This window comes from Silurus aristotelis, assembly GCF_946808225.1.
Source record: "Silurus aristotelis genome assembly, chromosome: 3".
Lineage (NCBI taxonomy): Eukaryota > Metazoa > Chordata > Actinopteri > Siluriformes > Siluridae > Silurus > Silurus aristotelis.
In genome coordinates, this window is record NC_139576.1 from 20397835 (window position 1) to 20424750 (window position 26916).

A 26916-nucleotide genomic window follows, 5' to 3' on the forward strand; every position below is an offset into this window, starting at 1 on the left:
CTACTAAAAGGACTGATTCTTAAAATTTACACAAAAATCCCTGACTTGCTGTTATATTGCATCCATTCATATGAAACACAATGAATCAAATGGAAATGTCATTACCAGGTAAAAAATACAAGCAAATGCCTTGTATTTTTTAATAAAATGGTTTATTTATTCAGCAATTCTTCAAGCAAATGGCTAAATAAATATGTTTTGTGAGGTTAAAGGAGAGATGGCTGTGGTATAATTAACTGAAGAGCAATGGCTTGTGGAAGCTTAAATCAGAGAAGGTAATGTGTGTATAAGCCCATGCAGTGGGACAAGAGCTCATGGCAAAGTGCACTGATGCTATTCCCCTATCACGCAATGCAGTTAAGGTATGACAAACATAGCCTTAATCATTTTTTACAAGCAGAGATGTGCAGGGGGCAGCCAGTGGCTGGAGGGAAGAAAACGAGAGACACACAGACAGACAGACAGACAGACAGACAGACAGAGAGAGAGAGAGAGAGAGAGAGAGAGAGAGAGAGAGAGAGAGAGAGAGAGAGAGAGAGAGAGAGAGAGAGAGAGAGAGAGAGAGAGAGAATAAGAAATAGTTACAGACTACCTCTGAAACATCACTTGTCCTGCCAGGCTTTGATCTCCCCACCGCAATTACACTAACATCCAAACGAGCATCCAGTCGCCACACCAACAACTTCAAACATGCACATGTACACATTCTCACACACATGCCCTCTACTGTACTACCACACACACACACACACACACACACACACACACACACACACACACACACACACACACACACACACACACACACACAAATTCATTAAAGCAGGGATCAGAGAACCAATACAGCTGCCTTTCATTCTTGTTCTCTCTGTTGGAGATACTCTGCTCGTGTGTGTGTGTGTGTGTGTGTGTGTGTGTGTGTGTGTGTGTGTGTGTGTGTGTGTGTGTGTGTGTCCTTCCTCATTGGAGTAGGGGGTTTGTGGGGTGTGTTGTGGTAAATTAAAACACTGGTGAATATTTTAAGCTGCAGTACAAGTGGTCCAGGTTCCGACAGCAAACCCCGACTTCCTGTTAGCCCTCTTGCTCTGGATCAAAAAAGACCGAGATTAGGAATCATCTTCAGCTTTCTAGAAGAGAAGTTTAGAATTTTAGCAGATAGACAAGCACATTTACATTGTCCTCACAAATATTTTTTCCCCACAGTTGAGTAATCACAATATTTGTTTCTCCTTTTGATAAAATGTCAATTTAACAAACAAGCAATGCAACAACAAAGCATTTTATTTCAACTGTTTTGAAGAGATTTATTTGACAAGTTTTTCCACATCAATTATTCACACTTATTTACACAATTTAAAAAAAAGGAATAAACTGAAAAAAATTGAGGAAGAGGTTTTTGTTGCAGAAACAATCTCTTCGCATTCTGCTCCATTCAACTCAGTTTCATGGCTACAAGCTCGTAAGCGTACAATCTGCCAAGTATCTAAAGGAAGAAAAGACTTTATCATCTGTGTACATGATGCAGGATTTTGTCAGGCATTCAAAAGGTCACATGCAGAAGTAAGGTTCTTTGAGTTGGACTAGATTTAAAAAAAATATATCATAGTCAAACTTTGGAAACAGTGCAGGAAATGTGTCATAATCACACTGGTAGTGGTGCTGAAATGTCCTACACTGTCTGTACATGTTTTTTTTCTCAGTCTCATTCACAAATCTGAGTTGTATACCCAAAGCTATAGTCTCAGACACGTTGAGTAAATCACAAATGCACAGCTTAAGGCATGTATGATTCTTTGTGTTTCTGTCAGTCCACATTAACAACTTATCCTCTTGTTTGCTGTGCATTTTCTTTCACTGTGTCATCATCTGTATTGTGAGATAGAAAGAGAGAGAGAGAGAGAGAGAGAGAGAGAGAGAGAGAGAGAGAGAGAGAGAGAGAGAGAGAGAGAGAGAGAGAGAGAGAGGCTCAGGTATGGCAGTATGGCGTCTGAAAGGCAGACTGCCTCCATTAGTGAGCCAAGAGCTGCATTTATTGTCCAATTAGATGCAGGCAGATCTACCTGTAATCACCTGGTACAGGTGTGAGACTCTCTCTGCTGCTTCAGCCATGGGAAGTCACTCATTGGCTGTCAGAACTCAGCGCTTTGATCTCAGCATTGTTCCAGAGAGAGTGCCTCGGGCCACTCCGGCTCCGAGACGCACTCATGCGCTCCAAACACTAAAGGAAGAGATTTATTGCCTGTCATACAACTTGAAACAAACAGACTCACAAATATGCACATGCACGCTACATGTAGGAGAAGCTTTTGCATTGGTGACTGATCGTCTAGCAGTCATGAATCACCTGATTTATGTTGCGGTGGTTGACAGAGACAGAGAGGCTCTGAGGAGTGGCATGAGGAGTCATACAGAAACAACTTCCTTCGTTCCTTCGTTTGACATTGCTTCCAGCCAGAAAAACAAGTTGCTTACTTGACAACTGCAAGATCAGGAACGATTAGGTTGTACCTCACTGCAGAGGATAGAATGAAAAAACACACTCACACACACACACACACACACACACACACACACACACACACACACACACACACACACACACACACACACACACACACACACACACACTCATTTATAAAATTTGTGTTACATGTATTTTGTATTACACACCTATTGCACATTGTGTTTTGAACCCTAAAGTCTATTTGTGTGTGTGTGTGTGTGTGTGTGTGTGTGTGTGTGTGTGTGTGTGTGTGTGTGTGTGTGTGTGTGTGCGTGCGTGCGTGTGTGCAGGTGTATCTGAGAGTGTGTGTTGGTGACATTGGAATAAACTGGACCATTTACATAAGAAGAACACCATAAAACTAGGAGACGTTGTGGCGGCACATAATTCTGTATGAAGTCATTATTAAAGGAAGTGAAGTTGTTTCCTGCTAGTGATGAGACACAGATGAGCCAATCACAGGCAAGTACATTTTTATGAGCATCTGATAGACATCATGCCAGTAGAGCAACTATTTTAGCCATCAAATCTAATATCAAAAATGTTATCTTTACAAATTCTTTACATCTTTACAATTCAGGCTCACTTAAAATGACTTTTAATAAAATCAGTATATTGTCTGGTGCAATATTTCCTGCATAATGTGTCCAATGAAGAAAAAAGGCCCACTAAGGCACAGTGATGTATTCATACTGATTAAATAAAGTGCATTGAAAGCTATAGAAGCCAAGTTCTCAATCATAAGCCTTCAGGGCTGAGAACCTGTCACTCAGATAAAAGTATTTACAATATTTAACCTGTAAATATATGCCTTTCCAATCTTTCAGAATACCTTAAAAAGCATTTCCCATGTTATTTGAGTTACCATGTTGACTACCAGTCTACTAATACTTACTTGTTATTGTCTTTGATATAATAAGGAATTAGACATTTTAATGGGGAATAGGAAACATGTGGCTACAGAACTATAATGAAGTACAGAATATTGGGCAGGGACGGATCAGTGTGGTGACATGGAGTCACTCATAACCAAACAAGAGAAACACTGCAATACAGCTTCAGGCCTTAAATAGGTCTACCATAATAAAGTGACATTAAGCTAATGAGAGTAGTTTTTAGAAAATATATATATATATTTTTGTACTTCCATAAACGTCCAAATTAATTATTATAATTAAATATTAAATGACTTATGGGTTAAAACCTAGAATTAATAAATACATTATGTCATATACCAGTGTGAGCAGCAGTTTTGTATGTTTATGAGGTGAGATGCTGGGTTTGTGTAGTTTGTATGAGCAAACCTGTATTGTGGGTTAAATTACAAATATTTAGACCTATTACAGACATAGAGAAGAGCTGTTTTAAAAAATGAGAATCTCAACCCCCCCACTTGAGGGTCACGCTGGGAGAAAAAGCTAAAGGCCAAGCTTAAAGAAAATGTTGTCTCAGCTCGGCAGGAGTGCCCATAAACTCTTCAGATCAGTATCAACACAGATGTCAATAGTTTGCACAAAAATAATAGAGAAACTGTCCCTAAATGCACCATGCACTTGCTGATGATGATTTGCCGAGAAGAGGCTTTGCCCCAAACTGGAGGTTTTGCTTCAAGCACTGATACTGTGACAAGACAGAGGACCATGAATACAATTAAGTGAAGATTAAAGGCCTACCTCCTTTCTGGTCTGCTGGGGACAGTGGCGAACATTTTCCTTTTCATCCGAAGGCCGGTGCTTGATTCTGCACATTATGTCCTGTTTGGGATTAGAGGTGAATGAAGAAGCAGCTATTAAAGAAGATGAAACAGAATATAAAAACAGCGGGATGCTGGGTAATTATTTCCTAAATGCACGGCATGCTGATGCAGTGCTGAACAATGCTGCTCACTTGGCTGTGTACAGCACAGAGGGGCCAGAAGCATAACAGGAATGACACACACTTACACATGCAACAAAACATTCATGTACATAAATGACTAATGTGCACATGTGGGCACATATACACAAACACATAAAGAGAGAAAGAGAGAGAGAGAGAGAGAGAGAGAGAGAGAGAGAGAGAGAGAGAGAGAGAGAGAGAGAGAGAGAGAGAGTGAGTGAGTGAGTGAGTAAGGGGGGGGCATGAATTTGTTAAAATTTATACATCTACACTTTCAACACATGTACTAACTCTCTTACAATGTTAACTTGGTTTGAATAAGAGGCTTTGAATAAAGGGATTAAGGAGAACTGAAAGTTATTGTTAAGGCTTCAGTTCCCTCCTGGTTCTCTGCAGTGTACTGTCAGACAGACTATATGCTACAGTAAGGTATTAATTAACAGTCCTGTAGAAGCAGGTCTTAGACCTACACAGTGCTGCTCAGAGCTGTTGTGGATTAAGACCACGGGTGTATGTGAGCTGTGAAAGGCTCTGGAAGTAGGAATGGGTGGGAAATAGGGGAGGGAGCCAGTTATAAAATTTGCAATGAAGAAATTGAGCCTATTATTGTTGATGCAGCTCTGCAGAAATTAGCGGAACACATTCTTTTTGTTTCTGTCAACTTAACCTCCCCCTTCGTAAAAAAAAGAGCTCTCCTCCAGCCCCTGAAACAGCCCTCTCCCTCCCTTCTTCCCCTCCTCCATCCTCCCCTTCTCCCCTCAGCCTGTCCCTGCACTTCACAATCCCTTGCTCCTTTTGAAATGAAGAGGAAAGGAAGGCTGCTGCTGCCTCAATTACACAAAGGCTCAGTGATCCCCGGCTGGCTGCATTCACTCTCCCCTCAACCCTCTCTGCAGGAATTCTAAAAGACTTTTAGCCACGTGGGCCGAACATGGGCCACCCTCTTTCCTTCTCTCTCTCTCTCTCTCTCTCTCTCTCTCTCTCTCTCTCTCTCTCTCTCTCTCTAACTCTCTCTCTCTCTCTCTCTCTCTCTCTCTCTCTCTCTCCATCTCATTCTTGCTCCATCTCTCCCTGCAAACTAGCTCTTTTTGCCTTTCTATTGCTCTCTCTCTCCCTCTCTCTTTCTCTCTCTTCCTCTCAGAGAAATTAATCATGTGTGAAATGGAAACAGCAAACTGGCGGTGACACAGGCTGAACCCATGCCAGGTTGTGCTCATCAGCTAGCCGACACAGCGCAGCACCGCTCTGCTAGGCAGGTGTTAATAAAAGACACACATCCTCACACACGCATACACTGATGAACCAACACACAAACCCACTCACGTGCAACCAGGTAGTTGGGAATTCTAAAGGGACTGAAGATGTTTTATTGTTTGCAATGGACTAAGCCTTCACCTCTCAGTGGACAGCAGCTATGAAACAAGCATTTTTTCATGGTTTTCTTTATTTTATTTCTTCCTTCATGTTATCTCTAATGGACTGGCATGACCAACACAAATACCCTCTAATTTGACTTTGAATACAGAAGCTTTGTATGGTGCTGTAATTGGACGCATTATAATAAATAGCTGTGAATGCATTATCAGCACATTCAGGTCAGTAATTAACGAATCTGCTTATGCCTCATCGCACACAATCAGCTCTGACACTGGCACGTCACACTTTTTAATCAACTTAACAGAGGCTTTGGCTGAAATGAAACTGTATACACACATAGAGCATGCACTAATACATTAATTATAGATGTGCACATCTGTCCAGTAGGAAAAGTTGCTGAAATATGGCAAAAATAAGTTGCATACACTGAAATCATCATCTATGAACACTCACAAGATTAGTAACAGTTGACACATTATAGAAAGCTGTGCAAACCCTACAGAAGATGCAATGCATAGAGTTTGAAGATTATGTAGAGGAAACAGTATGAAAGATGTTCTCTGTTTCAGGCTTTTTCATTTCTTCCTAGATGCCAGTCAGCTGAATGTACTAAATCGCTCTTTCACTCTTTAAGAAATTAATCACTCCTACTCCCCCTTTCCTTCTGAACTGCCTTTGATAGGCTCTTTTCTTCAGCATCTAAAAGAGGCCCTTCCATAGATTTCTATTGGCACCAAGCACATACAACATTCGGCAAGAAGTAATGTAGATCATTTTTTATTCATTGCCTCAAATTGTCTGCAATTATGTGCGTCAGTGGCCACCTGCTTGTCCTGAATGGCGTCGGGTCTGGCGGAGTTTGTGTGTGTGTGTGTGGGTGTGTGTGTGTGCAAGCGTGCGAGTGCTTATGTGTGTGCGTGTGTGTGAGAAAGATTATACTAACAGGGGCCATGCAGGGCCCCCAGTCGCAGGTGAAATGGCCTTCTTGTTAGGATAATGAGCGGTCAGGGTTTGCGTGTGCCCGGCCTCAAATGGGGTGGCTGAAAAGCAGGATTATCCTTCCCAGCCCCCACTCGCACACGCTCTCTGCTACCTTCTACAAACGGGGTCACAGCAGAAGCTGCCCTCGACATGGCTAACACACGACCTAACACAGGCTGGGGTTTTTATCTTAGCATTTAAAGATGTGAGAGACAAACCAGCTGAACACAAACAGACTAAGGCCCAGGCACACACCTGGAGAAGCTTGTACTGCTTCATTACACAACAACGTCTGTTCTACTGTGACAGTGACACATACAATTGGGTATAATAAAACCCACCATGTTGTAATGTGAGAGAAAGAAAGAAAGGAAGGAAGGAAGGAAGGAAGGAAGGAAGGAAGGAAGGAAGGAAGGAAGGAAGGAAGGAAGGAAGGAAGGAAGGAAGGAAGGAAGGAAGGAAGAAAGGAAGGAGGGTAGGAAGGAAGATAGGAAGGAAAAAAGATAAGAAGGTAGAAATGAACGAAGGAATAGAAAGAATTTAAGCCTAAAGACAAAAAAAATCTGATCTCTGCTAAAGACCATTCTAAACATTTACTGTATTAATATCTACTGTGAAATTGTGGGTCAGTCATTGAACAGCCCTTTCCCACAATGCTGTGCTGTGTGGGATCTGCACTGAGCATATCTAGTGCTATGATTTGAGTATTACTTCAGATGAAAAGCTGCTGGTGGAAACACTTTCATTAGTGCAGCGTGGTGACCCGGGTTCAGCTTCTGATTAAGTATCTCTCTATTAATGAATTCTGCAGCAGGAAACCCCCTGACCCTCCAGTGCTTTCACTCGCTACAGAAACAGAGAGAAATGGGCCAGGGGGAGGAGAAGTGCTGGGGAGGACAAGGAGATGAGGAGAGAAGGAAATATGCACATTTGTCAAATTAGAACAGTGCAAGTTAGCAAAATTTTATATTTCTAGGTTTCAAAACCATTCAATCTGTAAATTCTTTCTGTGTTTCCAAACTTATTTTCTTTTAGTGTTGCTGCAGCATTTTAGTCATGGGAACTTTAAAACTAATGCTTTCTGAATGGCATATTTTATCTATATGGGAATGTATTTTAATAATAATATATTAATCATATAAATATTACATATTATCAATAATAATTTTGTTTTTTTGCGTTTTTACCGTTCTACAGCCTGACAAATATTCTCTGAGCAAAACATTTCTTTTTGTTTGTTTTTTGTTTTTTTAACAAATGTATTTGTACAAAAAAAAAAAACCCACACGTCAGAACCACTGAATTGTCATAGTAGACGTCAATGCAATTAGATCACACCTAATTTCCACAACAGGTTGTACTGTCTACTTCATCTGAACTATTTATAGCATCAATTCTATTTGCTAACTAGTTGCTCTGCTAATTATCTAATAATACAATTAACTAGCTTTCCTCAATGCCCAGAATAAAGTTTTTACACACACACACACACACACACACACACACACACACACACACACACACACACACACACACACACACACACACACACACACACACACACTTAATTTAGAAGTAGAAAATGATGAAAAGTTATATTATCCAGAAGCTGCTTTGCGACAATCTCCATGGTTAAAAGCACTACACAAACGAATTGGAATAAAACAGATACAATTAATCATAAGGACTTCTAATGTATAGTTAATTTATGTGCATCAGGTAATGTAAAACACAAAGTCACTTAATTGTACCACTTTTATCACCTCTATCTGAATTTTGTGCAATAGATTAAATGAGTAAATGGTAAAGTGTCCTAATCAGGGGAGTGATTAGATAATGGAGCTCTTAAACACTTAAGATCTAATTCTCTAGAGCTGTGAGCAAAAGCTACATGTGTTTGCATGTGCACATAGCAAACAGCAAAGAAAAGAGATGCCTACGTTGCTGATTTTCTCAAAACTGTCTTTGGCAAGAACTAATAATTAATGATAGGAATTATGATTTCTTTCAGTGAATCTGACCAGACATTTGGCTCGTCTTAGAAACAAAAATCTCCTTCTGCTCCTACATGGTTGAAAAGGGTTTTTTTCTAAATCAGGAAATTGGTTGTTATGTTTTGAGCACTGATTATACTTCTTATGGCTCAAATTGATTCATGAAATCTTTTTATCACGTTACATTAAAAGCAACGAAAACAAAGCTCAAATTTTAAATAGTTTTAATAGGAAGAACTGTGATCAGCTAAGCTGCAAGAGTAAAAGCATTTGCAAAAAAGGAAGCGAGAGAAATACTGCAATATTTTCTGTTGTCCTGAAGCAAACTAACTCATTTGGCCTTGAAATGTGCATAAAATGTATACATATAACACATCAACAGTGATTTACTGTAATGAAGAATTTATTTTACTTTATTATACATAAGTGTAGTTTTATCTGTACTTTTTATCAGCATTTTCATTTTGGGAAACTTTCACATTTACTTTTTATTTTACCGCACAATATTTTTACTTTTAATTCCATTTAATTTCAGCAAAAATTGCTACTTTAAAGAGAATACATAAATTGTGTTAAATGATAAACTGTCACGAGACAACAAATGTAACCCCATGGTTCTTGCAAAAGTTTCCTTGGAGTAAGGGTTATCTCTCTCTCTCTTTTCCTAAAAATGTGTAATGCTGCATATGAGCTGTCAAATTCACACATCTGATAACTTGCTATTAAAAGTAAACCAATATTCAATAAACTAGTACAATTGCTTATGATATTAAGAAATTCATTAGAGTAAATTGCAACAAATGCCAACTAGCAAATTTAATGTTTCATTTTCCTACAATGCAGTAAGCTGTTTATCTGATTCCTACAAAACACAAAATTCATATCTGCAGTGGCAAACATTTTAGTAAGTAAAATAGAAAGAAAACCTGTTGCTTAAATTGAATTTTATATAATGCATAGCAGTTAAACTAACACATTATATTTCACTTATTAAAGATCTTCAGTTGTACATAAAAATGTCTGAGTTTAAAGACATGAGCCAGTATGTATGGCATGTGCCTTTTCCTGCATCACATCTGTTCCTTCCTTTCCTTCTGGCAGTTTAGCTGTGACTTTCAGAGCACTTACTACATACTATATATCAATCATTCATCACAGGAGGCATGCTAATGTTGGCCAACAAGTTTCAGCAATGTTTCGTTAAGAAACTCTTAATGATTAATGCTATGGCTATATAACAGGTGATGACAGATAATCGCAAGAGAGTTACATTAAACTTGTTGATTTTGTTGAGCTGTTTACCTTAAAATCACACAGGGGCATTTATAATACAAAAATTTATATTGAAATATTTTGGTTATTGGATTCTTTTTTAAAAGAAAAAGCACTAATATTTAAGGTACATTCTTCACATGAACAACACATACACACTTCCACACTATAGTAAATAATGATGCTACTATAAAACATAAGGACAAAATTTCATTTAGGATTAAAGTGTTCATTCCAAAATTACAAGCAAGCAATAACTCATTTAAGTTGTAAGTCACAGCTTGGAATAAAATCTCTTAATTTCTCATCTATCTCACATTTTTCTCAGATCCAAAAACAAACACAAAAATGCAATCTCTCCTAATTCATAATATCATGAAACAGAAGACCTTTAACATCAATAATAAACCAGATGCATCATCCAAAACTCCTACAACCCATAGTACTGAATTTCACATCAAAGTGCCCTGTTACTCATTTATGTCATTCGGGGCTAAGCTCTCTGGAAGGAGCTGTCATCAGGCTCTTGGTTGTCCTGCTGAAATGACGTTATCCAATTATTCAGTGCCTAATCAGCCTGTTTTGGTTGCTCTCGTCTCTCTGAGGTACTCCACAGTATAAACAGTTCACTTACTGCACACAGAAAGGGGCTAATCAAGGGAATTATTGTTTTGCTGCTCCAATTTGCCAGCTACGAGTTCGGCACTGATTGGGATGAAAATGTGCTATTGTGTGTCCTGTTCATGCTTGAACTTCAAGTGAAAATAATGCTATATGAATCATTCCTGGATGATAAGAGACGTTTGAATTAAAAAGAATAACACTGAATTCAAGTTGCATTGTATTAATGTTTTTTCCCCTAGAGAATTGTAACTCTGTTTTTTTTTTCAAACTAATAATTCAAGAAAAGATGAAGGCTAATGGGGAATTTGCAGTGAGAAAAGGACAGGGAAAAAAGGCAAAGGGACTACAACTAAATGTCAGAATGGACAGAAGTAAGAAATGAACAGCAGGCACCTCTGAAGACACTTCTATGACACAAACATTTTTGCATAAGGTCCTTTATTTAGATATAGGTAATAATAGAAATATGACTTGAGTATAGGATCCAATATACAATCAGGTCACACAAAACAAAATCTCATCTCTGCAAGTGTAAGAGCAGATAAACATGTGGAGTAACTGGAGATTTTCTTTTAAACCTACACTGAAATTCTTGTCCAGTTCTCCCGCTCCTGGAACACTAAATTTGATCAGCTTGTTCCTTCTACTTTTCCAAATACAGACTTCCTCAATATATCAGAATGAGTTACTCGAAATTCACAGAAATCCATGAAAAGATGGATTGGAACCCAATGATGCATTGGAAAGGCACCAGGCTGAAGGGCATGTATAGAAAAGTGCTCTGGGCAAATTCAGCCCAGGAAAGACACTTACCTTATGTGTCCACAGTTAAAGCTTTAGACGCTAAGCAATTTCCTGGCACAGTTTGACTTTGATTGTACAGACTCACAAGACATCAACTTATTATATGAATGTGTTCCAGATTTGGGATACAATACAATCCCCTGTCGAAAACAATCATGTTGATTGAAAAAAGTGTACACTCAAAAGAAATGATTTGGGTGATGGAACGTTTAAGACTAGCTGGAACTTTTTCCTAGCACTTCTGACATCTGGTACATAAAGATAGAGAGAGAGAGAGAGAGAGAGAGAGAGAGAGAGAGAGAGAGAGAGAGAGAGAGAGAGAGAGAGAGAGAGAGAGAGAGAGAGAGAGAGAGAGAGAGAGAGAGAGAGAGAGAGAGAGAGAGAGAGAGAGAGAGAGAGAGAGAGAGAGATTATCTCATAAAGAGGATAGAACAGGCTTTGTTAAAACATGATTAGTATTATGCTTAAACACTTGCACTCTCTGAGATAGTTGATGAAAGATTGGGCGCAGTTTCAATGCTCCCACAGTTATGATAAGTTTCCTGAGTACACACTGTGTATGAATGAATATTTCCTGTAGTCAGTGTTGCCAAAACACTACCAGTATTCATACACAGGAAAGAATTATGGGTGGTGTGAACCCAGGTGATAAGTCTGTGGCAGTTTTTCATTTGGGCCTACCCTATGGTCTGATGCTGCATCAATTTCTACCAGAGAACTGGAATTACAATGCAGGTGGATGGAATCCTAAAAAAATCAGGAAGAGCCGAGCGTTATCTGGAAAGCCTAAATAGCCATCAGCCTTGGGATGTTTTCACGCTTTTCTTTTGCACTCTAGGTCATTTTGCACCATTTGGGTGTGTTTGGTCAACTGTGAAATCTGTTTTTCAGCATAGGTGCAGCCCTGGGAACTGAGCTTAAAAACAGTGGTCTAGGGTTTGCTTCAAGCGAGCCCAGCTGTGGAAAAGACCATGACTGAAAGCAAATACCATGGTGGTGAAAGGCAAGCTTTCTTAACATTAAGAGTAAAGACTGTATTTATACACAGTCCAACATTTAAAACCTGGAATACCAAATAACAAAATAATTTACGTAATTTGAAAAACATCAGTTAGAACAATAATGATATGTAAGTTTGAAATAAAAATGTGCAAAAATGGGAGCAGAAATTTTAAGTGAAATTCTTTTGCATGAAAGCAAATTTTCAACATTGATGATCTCCTGCTAACAAGTTCAGAATTCGAATCTGGATTTGGACAAAGCTTATATTCTTATGATGAATTGATGTGTAGTTACTTGTGTTGAAAGTATATCAAGAATAATTTTTGACTAACTGAAAGTTTAGTATAATTAACTTTCAAATGGTGTCCAAATTTCTCTTGTTGCTGTAAATGCTAATTAAAAGTAACAGAATACATAGTGTACTGATTTGGTCATCGTATTATATTTCTTAATATAATTTATACTGAATATATTGGTTATTTTTATTATTGTGATTATTGTGCTGTTGGCTTGAGTACTGTCTTAAAAAATATACATACATAATATACGTCTTACTTATATACTTATATACATACAAGTCTCAAAGTTCTTCACTGACAAAGACCACTTAATAGAACTACTATAGTGTAAGTACAGTGAACATAATAATTAACACAGTATGTGACAGAACACGGTGAAATTGCTGGCAACCTCATCAACAAACCTGATTCAGTTAAATCCTCTGCAGGATACTCAAACAGCTCTATAAACTGATCCAGTAGACATGTCTCCAACCCCTGATTTTCCAATTACTTTCTTCCAAAGCTCTAGCTGATAAAGATGCATATAACAAATGTTTGTTGGTAGGTGGAATGTGGCAATAATTTTTATAAGGGGAAGGTACCCTCTGGAACAAACCATAATACAACATGCACATATTATTGTATTATGCAATGGATAGACTACTAATGGATGATGTTGGTTTTGTCTAAAACAGTTAAGAAAACTACTGAGCCAATGAATATATACAGCTGTTAAGGGTGCTTCTGCTGCTTCCCTTAATTGTGCTATATGTTTTTCTTTCTCCTTTTTCTGAAAAGAATATGCATTACTGCACCAACATGAAAAAAAAGGACATATGTAAGAGCTTTTTTGTTACTGAGAACTGAATGTGTAGCATGCACACAGCAAAATATTCCTGAGCTTAAAACAGTCACTCTGCTCATTTTACCATGCTATTTAGTGTATTAAGAGACAACTGCTCAGATTTTTTTTTACACCTCAACATTTTCAAGTCATGCGCTTTTATCATAAATCTTACCAGACCTCAGTTACAACATGTCAGGACCTTCTATTTCCTCAGGACATACAGAGATATCAGGCAAAGAGGACACAGAAACAAATGGAAAATCCTTTAACAACAGGACTGAATAGACCTCTGTAAAGAATGTTCTTATGAGGCTGCGGCGCCATGGCAAGCCACAAGTTAGACTGTAAAAGCATGCATGGGAGGTAGGGGGAGCTTCAGAAGTCAAGTCTATCTGTAACATTTTACTGCGTTGTATTAGTTACTGTATGTTTGGAAAGCCCATTAGCAGGTGTGTCTTTACTATTTGACCTAACAAAGCCCTTTGTGTTTAAAAGAGTCAGCCTGACTGGATAATTTCTCAATAAAAACAGAGCTGCTGGCGAATGAGCTCAAGTACACACACCTACATGCCTCGCTGGTGTGCAGCAACTTTAAATGCACGTGTAGGCAAACACACCCAAACACACATTTACAAAGTATACAAAATATATATATTTTTCTTCTGTTCTATAATATAGAAACAAATATAATGACTTAAAATAATATTTTTAATGAGTAGATACAAAAATCAGATCAAAGACCTGATCTTCTCAAACAGGTGTTCTATGTAAGGGTCAATTTGAATTAGTAATTAATTTTTTTATATACTACACTATATGCCATATCAGTGGAATCAGAAATGATTCTTTATTAAATTTTTCACAGTGAATAGCTTAAAAATCATATTTAAATGATAAAAAACATAAAATAAAATAATATTTTGTGCGGGGCGTATCATAAACAAATTTACAGCTGATGCAAAAACTGTTCCTATCATCTGTTTTTGATGGCTAGAAGATCATGTGATCAACATCATTCACTCAAATTACAGTGTTCAGTGGCAGTCGACTTCCTTTGCAAGTATTCACATGTAAAAAAAGGAAGAGAACATCTATATCACTAGCATTCCTTGGCTCGCTTTTAAGAGGTTCTACACAAATACACGGCTGCAATTGCCTTGGTATTCACAGCCATAAAAGCTACTTTATGAGTCTGTCAGAAGAAGTAATTCAGCTGGGTCTTCAGAGCAGAAAAATAATCAGATAATACACAACTATAGTGGACTGGCTTTTGCTTGTGCTCGCAGTTACAGAAGTAGTTGATATGAAAAATAAAACAAATCAATGTCATGCCACTTGGGAGCCTAATGATATAAAGAGGAAATTTGTTCAATTTAACAGTGTGTGTATCTCACGACATAATGCTGATCAATAAAAAATCTTAACATTTATGACTACAGAATGTCTCATCTATTGCTGACAGACATGTCTTTATGAAATATAATATCAAAATACAAATTAATTTTCAAAGTTTACTAAGGTCAATTTCTGTACTGTGTAATTAACATAATATTATAAGGGGGGAAACAGAGGGAGTTGGTAATACATTGATAGGGAACATAACCTTTCAAGCAGCTTCAAGATTTATGCAGGCAAAGAATAGATAGATCAAGACAGGCCTAGATTTCATTAGCTTTGAGAGACAATAATGGTTTTCATTCCTCTTTCATTCGAGCCCACTCTTTCTGTCATTTCTCCCAACCCCATGAGTCTGAGTGGAGTCTGATTGAAAGGAACCATCATATGCACATCACTGTTGCCCCACATCATTCAGAGAACAAACCGTTTTAGAACCTTAACTATAGCAGCAGCACTGATTGCTCAGGCACCGGCAATTTCCTAACCAACCACCACCTGAACAATGATGTGTTCAGCCCTCTTCTCCCCAGCCTTTCAGACGAGGAATCATTTCACAGTTTGGAACGAGATCTCCATAGCAACTCCTCTTTGAGGGGTTTAGAATCACCATCCAGTAATTCTATGATCATCAGCCACAACCATTCCCAACCGTTCTTTTCAGAGCGGCCACAGAGGAGAAGAGTGAGGGAGGGAGGGAGGGAGGGAGGGAGGGCGGTGGGGAGGTAAGGGGGTGGTTGAGGGGGAGGAAGTGCTGAAATTCTACAGTCTATTTCAGGCAATTCATGTACACAGTCTCCATTAGAATTCAAAATATTTCGACCTTCAATCAAGCAGCGTTATGTGAAGCTGCTTCGATCTCCAGTCAAGACGAGCAAATGTTTTAGTCTAATCACCCAGGATGAGTGGAGGCAGACAGAGCCTACTCGATCGGAGGCGAATCAAAATGCTCTTTTTAAACACTGACTGTCTCAACACAAAGCACAAACACACAGCGCTGGATTCTGACCCCCTCCTCTGTCTCTGCCTGTCTGCAAATGGATCCTAAAATACAGTAGATTTGCTCAGTGACTATAATCACATTTCACATTATGACTGCAGAGAGGGTAAATGCATCATTTGTACTGTAAATTGGACAGATTTTTCTAGCAGTTGTTCATCAATGTAACTGTGTCCAAGGCCTCTGTCTGCTCCCTAACTGACTAACAAAACTCTTAAACTAATATCCATGCGTATGCATGTGCACTACACCACATATAATAACAGTCCTGCAACATTACTGATTCCATTTTAACCTATATTTTTGTCTCACTTGGAATCTTATTTAAATAGCATTGTTTTTGCATTGCACTAGATGTTTCATTTGTACTACTTGACACATTGCACAAGACATGATTTTCTCTGCAGTCTCTGGTGCCTTGGAGTGCTGAACATCATTTCAGAATAAAGCCAAGTGACAATTCACTTAGGTAGTCAAGTTGATGAGCACTCGATGAGACTAAAGTGAAAACTGGTGTTACAGCTTGACACCATTTTACATGTCACAGCAACACAGTGCACTTGTTAACCTTTATTGTAAACTACAATACAAAACTTTCTCCACAATAAACAAACAATAAACCACAGTATTGTTGCAAACTACCCAAAGGAAATATATGGAAACAGATCATGTGATCCTGCCAGGGATATAAAATATATGATAATATTTTTACAAGGAGAAAAAAAAAGGTTGAAGCCAATTCTGACGGTGTTCAGGTGCTACTCAGTGTAATTCAAGACATTGTGGTTAGGCCTCAAACTAATGATAGCAAAGCATCTCTACATAGCACATAGTTTTTTAAACATACTTAGATTTTCCTGATTGTCCTGATTGTCCGACAGTATTCCCGCAGCTTTATCAAGAATATGGTGCTGTAAAATAACAACCTTGCTCTGCTAAGCTAGGCTATTTTGCAAAGACTGCTCCACATACCTCTTGCTCTAAATAGCCTCACGCAGGTGCCGGTGTCACTAGCGATTAGTGAGTGGGAGGTTTTGGAGGAGCCAAGTATAACAGCAGCAGTTCAATTGATCAACCACATCCAGGCCATGGTAAAATGTGCTGTGCTGGGGCGTTTTGGCTGCTGTAGATATTAAGCAAGAATTACAAGTTGGGAAGAATAGAAATTGTAAATGTGTACCAGACTGAGGCAACATAGAAAAGGAGGAAAGGCTTTCGACAACTTTAACTTTTAGACTTACAGACAAAGCAGGGGAAAGGGACAAAGATACAATCCTTATTACTGGAAGAAAAACAAACAGATTAACTGATTGTTCTACTGGAAACACAATCAAGCCGAACTAAACAAAATAGCAGAATAGAATAGAATAGAATAGAATAGAATAGAATAGAATAGAATAGAATAGAATAGAATAAACAAATGTATTTTGTTTTCTTTGACCTTACATCACTTATTTACCCACACACACACACACACACACACACACACACACACACACACACACACACACACACACACACACACACACACACACACATGGTCCCGTCACTCCTGAAGTATACTGTATATGCAGGAAACCTTTTCCTTGTGCAAACTCTTAGAACATGAGGACTGCTGAGGCATTATTTTTCAGCATCCCTTCTAATAGTTTTTGGAAACTTCCTCTGAAAGAAAATCCACTGTTTTCTTAGACTTTTCAAAGACAGTCCAAAAGAAAAATAATATCTGCAAAGCACTCACAGGATTGTTGAACAACCCAAGATTCTCTCACTTAACACAGGCGACTCTGAAGCTGCAGATCTAGTTTGAATGCTGCCTGGCTTCAATCAGACTGCTGATCCATTGGCTGTGATTTAAAATGTGGCTGTATAGCCACCTCAGATAACTTTGAGTACTTTACATAGACAGACTGTTTGCCAGACAACCTCAGTCCTTTCTAGTGCTATTATATATATTATATATTTTTTATTTAACAGCAATTCTCTCTGCCAGGTAAGAAATGCAGTAACAAATATTATAATACAGGGCTATAAACTCACTGCCCTTTTTGTTGAACACCAGTACACCTGAACATTCATGGAGTAACCTAATTACTATATAATCATGTGGCAGAAGCATTATGCACAAATTATGTAGATATTGTTCAAGAGTTACAGTTAATGTTCATTTATATCATGTAATATCTGTAACTTTAAAAAGGGCAGAGTTGTTGGTACCAGAGAGGCTGGTTTGGGTATTTTAGAAGCTGGGATTTTTCACACACAACAATCTCTAGAGTTTAAACAGACTCACACAAAAAAAAACATTATATTTGCTTTTCTGCTCATCACATTTGTACAGAGTTCTGATTGGAGTTGCCACAAACGTCCTGGTAGCTCAGACCAGTCTGGAGGTTCTCTGATATCTCTCATCGACAAGGCGTTTTAGCCTTCAGACCCTCCACTCAAAGGATATATTTTTTAAACCATTGTTTGTAAACTCTAGAGATGTTATGTGTGAAAATCCAAAGAGATCAGCAGCCAAGCTCAAAGTCACAAAAAAATTTGTATTTGTACATTTACTGAAGCTCTTCACCTGCATCTGCATGATTTTGCACTATGGTATTGACACATGATTGATGATTTGATAGCTACATGAATGTGTAGTTCCTGGTGTTTCTAATAAAGTGTGTGTTAGAATAGATTTTACTGTGCTCTTAACACCATAAATATATTCTCAAAATCAAAATCAATTAAAAAGATATTTCCTAGTCCATGTGATGCTGGTTTTATAAACCATTGAAAGCAAAACCAAATTGTGCCAAGAATTAATGCACTGCCAAAACACATAATTCACAAAAGTGGAATTGAGCTATAAGTCATCTCTCTGTTCTTTGTAACACACTTCACACATTTTGGCAAACATCTGAAGCAGGAAAAAGCGTGCGTCCCACTACCATGTAATCAGACAAAATAAAAGAAGTTCCCTGAATGTGGAAACGTACCATCTGACATTGGATAAAACATTTCTATAATTACAAAACAAAGATCGGAATGGTTAATGGTTAAGTGGTGGAGCAACCACTTATTCTCAATGGAATCCACTTTAGGAAAACAATGGCAGGTCAAGATAGAGAGCTGTAAATTCATCAGGGAAAAGTTCTATGTACTGGTATTCATGAGTAGTGTTTATAATAGTAAGGTGATGGTTTATTTAGATATCCATGCTACTTAACAGCACCGTGATATAGACACAAACCAAGAGGGTATTTTTTTTTTTTTTTTTTGCCACACACAGAACAATTTAATGGGGATAGAAAATTTGTCCTGTGATTTGTTTCTTGGGTTTTGACAATCATTCAGCATGTCTGTCTCTAGCGGATCTAGTGCATGTATAGCATCTATATTACTCTGGGGAACACAATCCCTTCATGCCTGAACTCGATGTTACAAACAGCACCATAATAATGGTCTTCACCTGCAGGCAAGGAAAAACATAAAACAAATGCCCTTCCATACTCCCCTTCAACATATGGAAATGTCACAGGGGTAGGGAGCCCCATCAAAGTCCGAGAAGACGTCAGGAGCCTCACATGCCGTCTGTCACACCGAGCCGGGCAACTATTGGAAAATGGCTTCAGACCTGCCGTGCCACCCTCATTACTGTGTCCAGCATTAATCCTAGGTAGAGTGCGCGGAGAACAATAAGAATAAATGCTCTGTATTGTAACCCTGCCTGCTCTGCCTCACTCTCTGAACATTGCACAGCCACTAATCAGAGCTCTTCTCAAGTAATGGGAAAGTCAATAGCTGCATACAATCAGTAAACAAATTCTTCTATTTTTAAAAAGAACCCTGGTCTCCATTTTAGAGCTGGCAATTTAAATTATTCTACCGTGTAACACCTTAATTGTGTAAGACAAAGAAGATGTCGAGAGTACAAAGGAGCTGGGAGTGGAGCAGGAGCTTCATGTAATTTCTGTGCTGCCATGCACAGATGACATGTGATAAGCATTCTGCTTTGCCAAGAGCAGTTTTGCTGATGCCAAATGACAGTTTGCAGTTAGTAGCCATAATAAGACACAGGCAAACTGTTTGTCTTTAACTTACTGCAAATGTCACTCTCTTAATGAAGATAAAAGAAATGCAGTTAGGAGCATATCAAGCACATGCCATGTATAATTGTGTTCTTAGATCAGTTTATCGGCAGCTAAACAATTGTTTTCATTTTCGACATTCAAACTGAAACTGTTGCCTTTCGAAGATATTGATCTTTTCAAGTCACACTCTTCTGTTTCATTTGAGAACAGAACATGCCATTGTGTACCTTGCAGACATTAAAAAAAAATTTATCTTTGGTATAATAAATTATCTAGAATATCGAGTGAAAACATACAAAATAAATGTTTATATTATTTTATTACTTAGTACACTTGTAGTCTTGGGCAGTAGACATGTAAACAATAGTTCAGATCTGCTGCAAGTCAAAATTGTACAAAAAAACATCATACTTTTAGTGATGGGACTCAAAGCTGTTATTCTCAATAAGAGCTTTGAGTCACACTACCCAAGTTTAACTCTGTGAACTCCATGAAGTCAGACGAGGCATGAGTATGAAACAGTTAGAGTCTCATCACGATCAGACCTGACAGATGCTTATCAAGATCACTCAAGCGTGACTGAGAGAATAAAGGCTTTACTTTACACAGCCTTTAACATGAATTAAATATATACACATACATGTATATCACACAACATGCCAGAAAAAAATCCTTACACCAATAGTAACTTAGCATACAATAAATTTAATGACCTGATGGTATTCAAGATAACACAAGGAAAGTCCTATATTATGTAATATTCTGTGTCAGAACAGAATAAACCATCACAATAATAAAGGGACTTAAGTTCTCTCTCTAAGTGAACCATTAAGGATCCTATCTGGATACCTAGATAATAGTATTTTTATACTGTCATAGGTTCCAAGTTAAACACTTTTCGGAAGCTGGAAACTCTTAATCATCCAGTTAACACTTAGATCTGTTGAACGTTTTTTTTCCAAGGACTTCATTTAAACCTTATATATACTCTCACTACTGTGTGCATTATAACTAGTATTTTAGTACTAGATAGCACAGTACTTTAGGTAGAGATCTCAATTTACATTTTATGCACATCATAGACAACTAAGACTAAAAAGAATGACATATACACTACATTTTCCAAAGACATATACACTAACCTTGTTTCATTCTCTTGCATTCTGTACAAACATATTCCTTATACTAATGTCGCACACATTTTTTTACATTTAAGGAAATTAAACAACATTAACTCGTTGTGTGTGTAGCAGTTTGGGTGCGACCAAAACCAGTTCAGGAGCGCGTTTTTATTTATTTATCCGCCCTATAACACATTGCTGTATACACATCTGATGTGTGTATAAATAATTTAATTCTGACATTTGATGACTTTAAAAAGCCATTTAGATACATTTCGGATCTAATGCGCTTTGCCTTTTCCAAGAATTTGCTAGACTTTCCCCTTTATGTGAACGTACTTGCAAAGGTGTGATGCAGCCGTTTCGGTTGTTTGTAAACACTAAAGATTTCCCACATTTCCAGACTCGTGATCTGGTGCGCACAGATGACGAAATGTATCATCATTGCAATCAAGCGTTTCATTAGAGCTGCGCATCGCAATGAGACAAGTGTGACCTGGGGCTGCCTGAAAAACGCACAAGCGCCGAAACACTTTATACACGTTTCGTTTTTTTTTCTTTTAATAAAAAAGAATTGAATGGTTATAAACTAGAGACTATGCAAACGTGATTGTGCAGGGTTATGTTGTATTCCTGTTGTGCATTAGGAAGAGGAACGAGCAGGTGGGTGTGAGGATGATTCACTTAAGGACTTAAGGATAACAAGGATTTAAGTTTGCACAGATTAGTTAATTATCCACAAATGCGCTTTTCCTCTTAAGGGTGGGGACACATCACTGCCAGAGGCAAAAAAAAAACCCGAGTGTGTGTGAAATCCCCCACCAGCTCCGCATCTTCACACACAGCGAGCGGAGGTGAAATGATCCAGATCTTGTGCGAGACCAGGACCTTTTGAAAAGGGACCACCTTAACGAATAGGTCCGGATTAATCATTTATCTTTAGCTGCTTAAAGCAGTGATGGATGTGTACCGTCACTCAGCCTTAGCACAATAGAAGCACAACGTTTTGTTCCTGCCAAATAAATCACCCGCATTGTTTAAGGTACATTGATCAGTCTAATGACTTGTAATAGGCTTCTAATTGGCACAAAAATCTGCTCGCCAGGTACACCAGCTGACAGGATGTGGTGTTTCAAATCACAGACAAAACCATTTTCAGAAACAGAAATATTTCAATACCTCGGTATGAAAATACCAAAGGTAATAAAATTCACGATTTTAAATTAAATAAAGGACAAGCATCAAGCATTGAAAGACACTCAGTATACTACAAATAATCCCATCTTTTACAATGCACGAAATCACTATGCTCATTAATTCATTATTGATTATTAATTATAATAGTCTTTTCTTAGAAATTACATGAATCTCTTTTTATTTATTTATTTAGAATTATTAATACTGAATCTTACATGGTGTAAATATCCCGTTTTATTTTCAATATAGCCTCTCTTTACACCACACAAGACGACTAATTTATCTATAGTGTTTTCCGATGTTGTTTTTTTTTTAATAAATTCACATAAATACATATAAATACAAACCTAAAGGATTAAATCAGATCAGTTCAAAATAACATCACATTCGTCTACTATTACAATTGCTGTACAAAATATAAAACTAGATTCGTTTGGGAAAACCCAATATAATTGATATGCTCGAATTGATTACAGACAAATACAGCAGTCATCTGTAATACGAGGCGCAGAGAGAAAGTTGCACATGCATATGAGAGGGAGACTTTCTGCAGCCAAATGCGAGTATTTTTTTTTTTAACAGATATTTAATGGCGTTAATTGTTTGCCTGTCAATTTACTATAATTGCAGAAATGAAGTAATTTTCGAGGCTCTGTCATGCGAATTTGAATAAACTTTTCAGATTCCCCTCTCCATAGGAGGGATTTAAAGCGCAGCGCTTTGGAGCAAATTGCGGCCGGGCTGCCTGGCACCGCTCAGCCCCTATAATGGAGCATTATTTGGCAATTTTGAATACCGTAATGCACAGCTTTCTGCGAGACCATTTTCAAGAAAATTGCTTTAACTTTTAAAAGGATGATGATTCACTCTAAAGCAGGCCATTGTTAAATTATGCCATTAACTTTAAATGTTTTAACAAGTAAAAAAAAAAAAAAAAAAAAAAAAAAAAAAACACACACTGGTATGATGCATTGATCTTCGTATAAAAGACAAAAAAAAAGACGCATAATTTAGGTAAAGAAATATATAAGAAAGAAGTGACAGTATAGCTGAATTAATCTTTGTATTTCAAACTAGAAAAAAATGTCCTATTTTATTTGGTTTCGCAATTGCAAGTCGTCCTATACCTTTCTCCATACTTCACTATAGACTTTACTGTTTGGATGCCCAAAAATGTGTGAAGCTTCAAGTGGAAATTATGGGACGCATCATGTAAGACACGCGCGCGCTGCTTTTCCAAAGGCATTTAAACGGAGCGCTGCTGTGAGCGCACGCGCGCATTTTACCCCCACAACCACACACGCACGCACACACACACACACGCACGCACAAAACCCACGATCTTTCACACCTGTTGTGAGATCAGTAATTCCTCACTGATTTTCTCCTCCAGGCTTGTCCTGAGGTGACTGCAAATTACAAAAAGTGCGATCAGTGTACATTTTTTAAAATCCGTCGTAAATATAAAAAAATTTAAATTAAAGAAAAAGTTTATGAACTTGCATACCGAAGTTAACATTATTGCGTAAGCTGAAAAGAACACGTTCGAACAATTTTACGTTTTAAGCATATTCATTTTAAATGTACAAAAAAAGATATAATATATATTGGATGCAGATTGGAATTTTTTCATATGAAAGCATAACAGTAGAAAATTTGTTGTCACCTATAAATCTTTTCCTTTCATTTAGCCTGCAGGCTGTCACAGGCGAACGTCAGAAACGGGATTAAACAAATCAAGACATCATGCACAAGTGGGAAAAAAACAGAAATCAGTCGCTTACCACAGAAGAGCGCAGGATTATTATACACCAATATGAGCTCTACTCTATTATAAGTGCAGTGACTGCGCCTTGATGGCCATATAGCCTACATATAAAAAACCTTAAAAATACCAGATCGCTTGACGCCTGACAGTGGGATCGGTACCTCGGTTATTGATTGACATGCTACTTTAGTATTTCTGTCATGGACACGTCTCTTATTGGCTGAACTCAACTCGTCGTTTAAGTATCCGCTGCGCAGATTGGTCGAGTGTCCCCGGCAGCTGTACTTCAAAGAAGGCGCTCTCTACAACTAGGTAGAGTGTGTGAGCCTCAGCCAGGGGACGAGCGACCCGAGTGCAGACCTCAGCAAAACACGTCCTGTCCGAGTCAAACTGGAACATAATATAACAGTGCAGTCCTGAAAAGTTCAGCTTAGAAACAGCACTGGTTATGGCTACTTCTATACTTGGGGTAAGTCAGCATTTTTTACTCGAATCTTGTTTATGATAAAAGTTTATATATATATATTACTTTTGTTTTTAAAAGGCAACACCAAGTTTCCTGTAATTATATACTGCTTTTGCTGCGTTGCAAATATCAGAAAACTGCAGACTGTTTACGTGCTTTCATTTGTCTTCTTTGTTTTCACTTTATGTCTTATGCCTGTTCAAACCGTAGTTATTCAGACTTCCGATTTGTTTGATTAAACGTATTAGGAAACGTTTTACGCACGTCCATGAAAAGCTGGATACTTTCTCACTTCCTCATTTTTCTTACAACCCTGTCAAAGCACTGACGTCTAAGTATTTTTTTTTTATATTTAAATATTGTTGCATAGTTAAGAACAAACTTTGCTTTCTACAGGAAGAGCCGCGTTTCGGAACTACCCCTCTGGCTATGTTGGCTGCGACCTGTAATAAAATTGGCAACACAAGTCCTCTGACCACTTTACCTGACTCCAGCGCGTTTTCCAAAGGCGGATTTCATCCGTGGAAAAGATCTTCGTCCAGTTGTAACTTGGGCTCCAGTTTGCCTGGATTCAGCGTGGCGACGAGCCGCAGCACATCTGGACTAACAACCAGCACGGGCACGAACAATAGCGCGTTTTGCCTGGCATCCACCTCACCAACTTCCTCCGCGTTCTCCACCGAGTACAGCAGCTTGTTTTCCAACTCGGCGAGTGTTTCCTCGCAAGAATCCGGACAGTCTGCATTCATTTCCAAAGTACACACTTCGGCCGAGACTCTGTACCCACGAGTGGGCATGGCGCACCCGTACGAATCGTGGTACAAGTCTGGCTTTCACTCCACGATCTCAGGCGAGGTGGCCAACGGCGCGTCCTCGTGGTGGGATGTGCACACAAATCCAGGCTCATGGCTCGAGGTGCAAAATCCAGCTGGCACGCTTCAGAGCTCGCTGCATACGGGAACACCGCAGGCCATTCACTCCCAGCTCGGCGGCTACAACCCCGACTTCTCGAGCCTCACACACTCGGCTTTCAGTTCGACTGGCATCAGCCCAACGGCGTCCCACCTCCTGTCCACCAGCCAGCACCTGTTGACGCAGGACGGGTTCAAAACCGTCATACCCACGTACACGGACACTTCGGCGGCCAATGCCATGATATCTGGTGCCAGTTCAGGAATCGGGAGCTCGTCTAGATCCTCCAGGAGATACTCGGGAAGGGCCACGTGCGACTGCCCGAACTGCCAGGAGGCAGAAAGGCTTGGGCCTGCCGGTGCCAGTTTGCGCAGAAAAGGACTCCACAGTTGCCACATCCCAGGCTGTGGCAAAGTCTACGGCAAAACATCTCACCTCAAAGCGCACCTCAGATGGCACACCGGAGAAAGGCCCTTCGTGTGCAACTGGCTTTTTTGCGGAAAACGCTTCACCAGATCCGACGAGCTCCAGAGGCACCTTCGCACCCACACAGGAGAGAAAAGATTTGCGTGCCCGGTGTGCAACAAGCGCTTTATGAGGAGCGACCACCTGAGCAAGCATATCAAAACGCATACTGCCGGAGGTGGGGGCAAAAAAGGCAGCGACAGTGACACCGACACAAGTAACCTGGAGACCCCCAGGTCCGAGTCGCCGGAACTGATTTTGGAAGGTGTAAACCCGAGGGTCACGGTCAAAGAGCAGTCTCCTCTTCACGAGTCCTGAGCTGCCTGATCCTGCCAACATGCGAATGACATTAAAATGCTATCGATACAAAAAAAACGTCTCTCCAAAAACCTGGTAGGTTATAAATAAAGGACAAAGACACGGGTCAGGAGTTGGATGGACTGTCTTGGTGACACTTTAGGCTTTTTTGAAATAGGAATAACAAGGCTTTTTTTTTTATTTTATTAAAGGTCAATATGATTGGTAAAATCATTATTACAAAACTAAAATTGATTAGACCTATTTCACGTTTCAGGCCGGTTACTAAAATGTGTTCAGAAAGTTGATTTTCAGTTTTGATCGATGCGCAGGAAAAAAAAAAAAAAAGTGACTCCATTCTGAACACGGCTGGAAAACAGATGAGCTAAACGGTGTAGATATATTGACAAAATAACATGATATTTTCCCTGTAAATGTTCCTTATTACTGTTTCGTGGTGGATCCTGAAATTCAGGGAGTTTTCTTTACTTTCGACGCACTTTGTGGATGTCAGTATGTATGTAACACAGCTATTTAAAATTCAGTTACTCCTTTCTTTACCTTGCTAAAAAAATATATAAATGTTTAATTGTAAAGTCTCGCGTATAAGGCTTTCATTTTGTAATTAAAGGTATTTAAAATCAAACGCTATT

At 38.7% G+C, this 26916-nt stretch overlaps 1 protein-coding gene and 1 long non-coding RNA gene across 13 annotated transcripts; one reads left to right on the plus strand and one right to left on the minus strand.

Annotated features, from left to right (window-relative positions):
• Positions 1–479: 479 nt before the first annotated feature.
• On the minus strand, positions 480–24457 carry LOC310724137. 12 transcript variants are annotated; one of them, XR_014532978.1, is made up of 7 exons: positions 24251–24367; positions 24022–24054; positions 23707–23764; positions 4177–4257; positions 2345–2512; positions 2061–2218; positions 1264–1866 (listed from the first exon to the last, which is right to left on the minus strand). It is a non-coding gene; the product is annotated as an uncharacterized lncRNA (long non-coding RNA). The 12 variants fall into 12 exon arrangements; XR_014532970.1 differs by lacking the exons at positions 1264–1866; positions 24022–24054 and adding an exon at positions 480–1085 and having other exon boundaries at positions 24140–24457; XR_014532971.1 differs by lacking the exons at positions 1264–1866; positions 24022–24054 and adding an exon at positions 480–1127 and having other exon boundaries at positions 24140–24457.
• Positions 24451–26909, plus strand: sp9 (sp9 transcription factor). Its single transcript, XM_083537863.1, has 2 exons — positions 24451–24592; positions 24986–26909. The coding sequence occupies exons 1-2, from the start codon at positions 24572–24574 to the stop codon at positions 26282–26284; spliced, it is 1320 nt and encodes a 439-aa protein (XP_083393989.1). The 5' UTR covers positions 24451–24571; the 3' UTR covers positions 26285–26909.
• Positions 26910–26916: the final 7 nt, after the last annotated feature.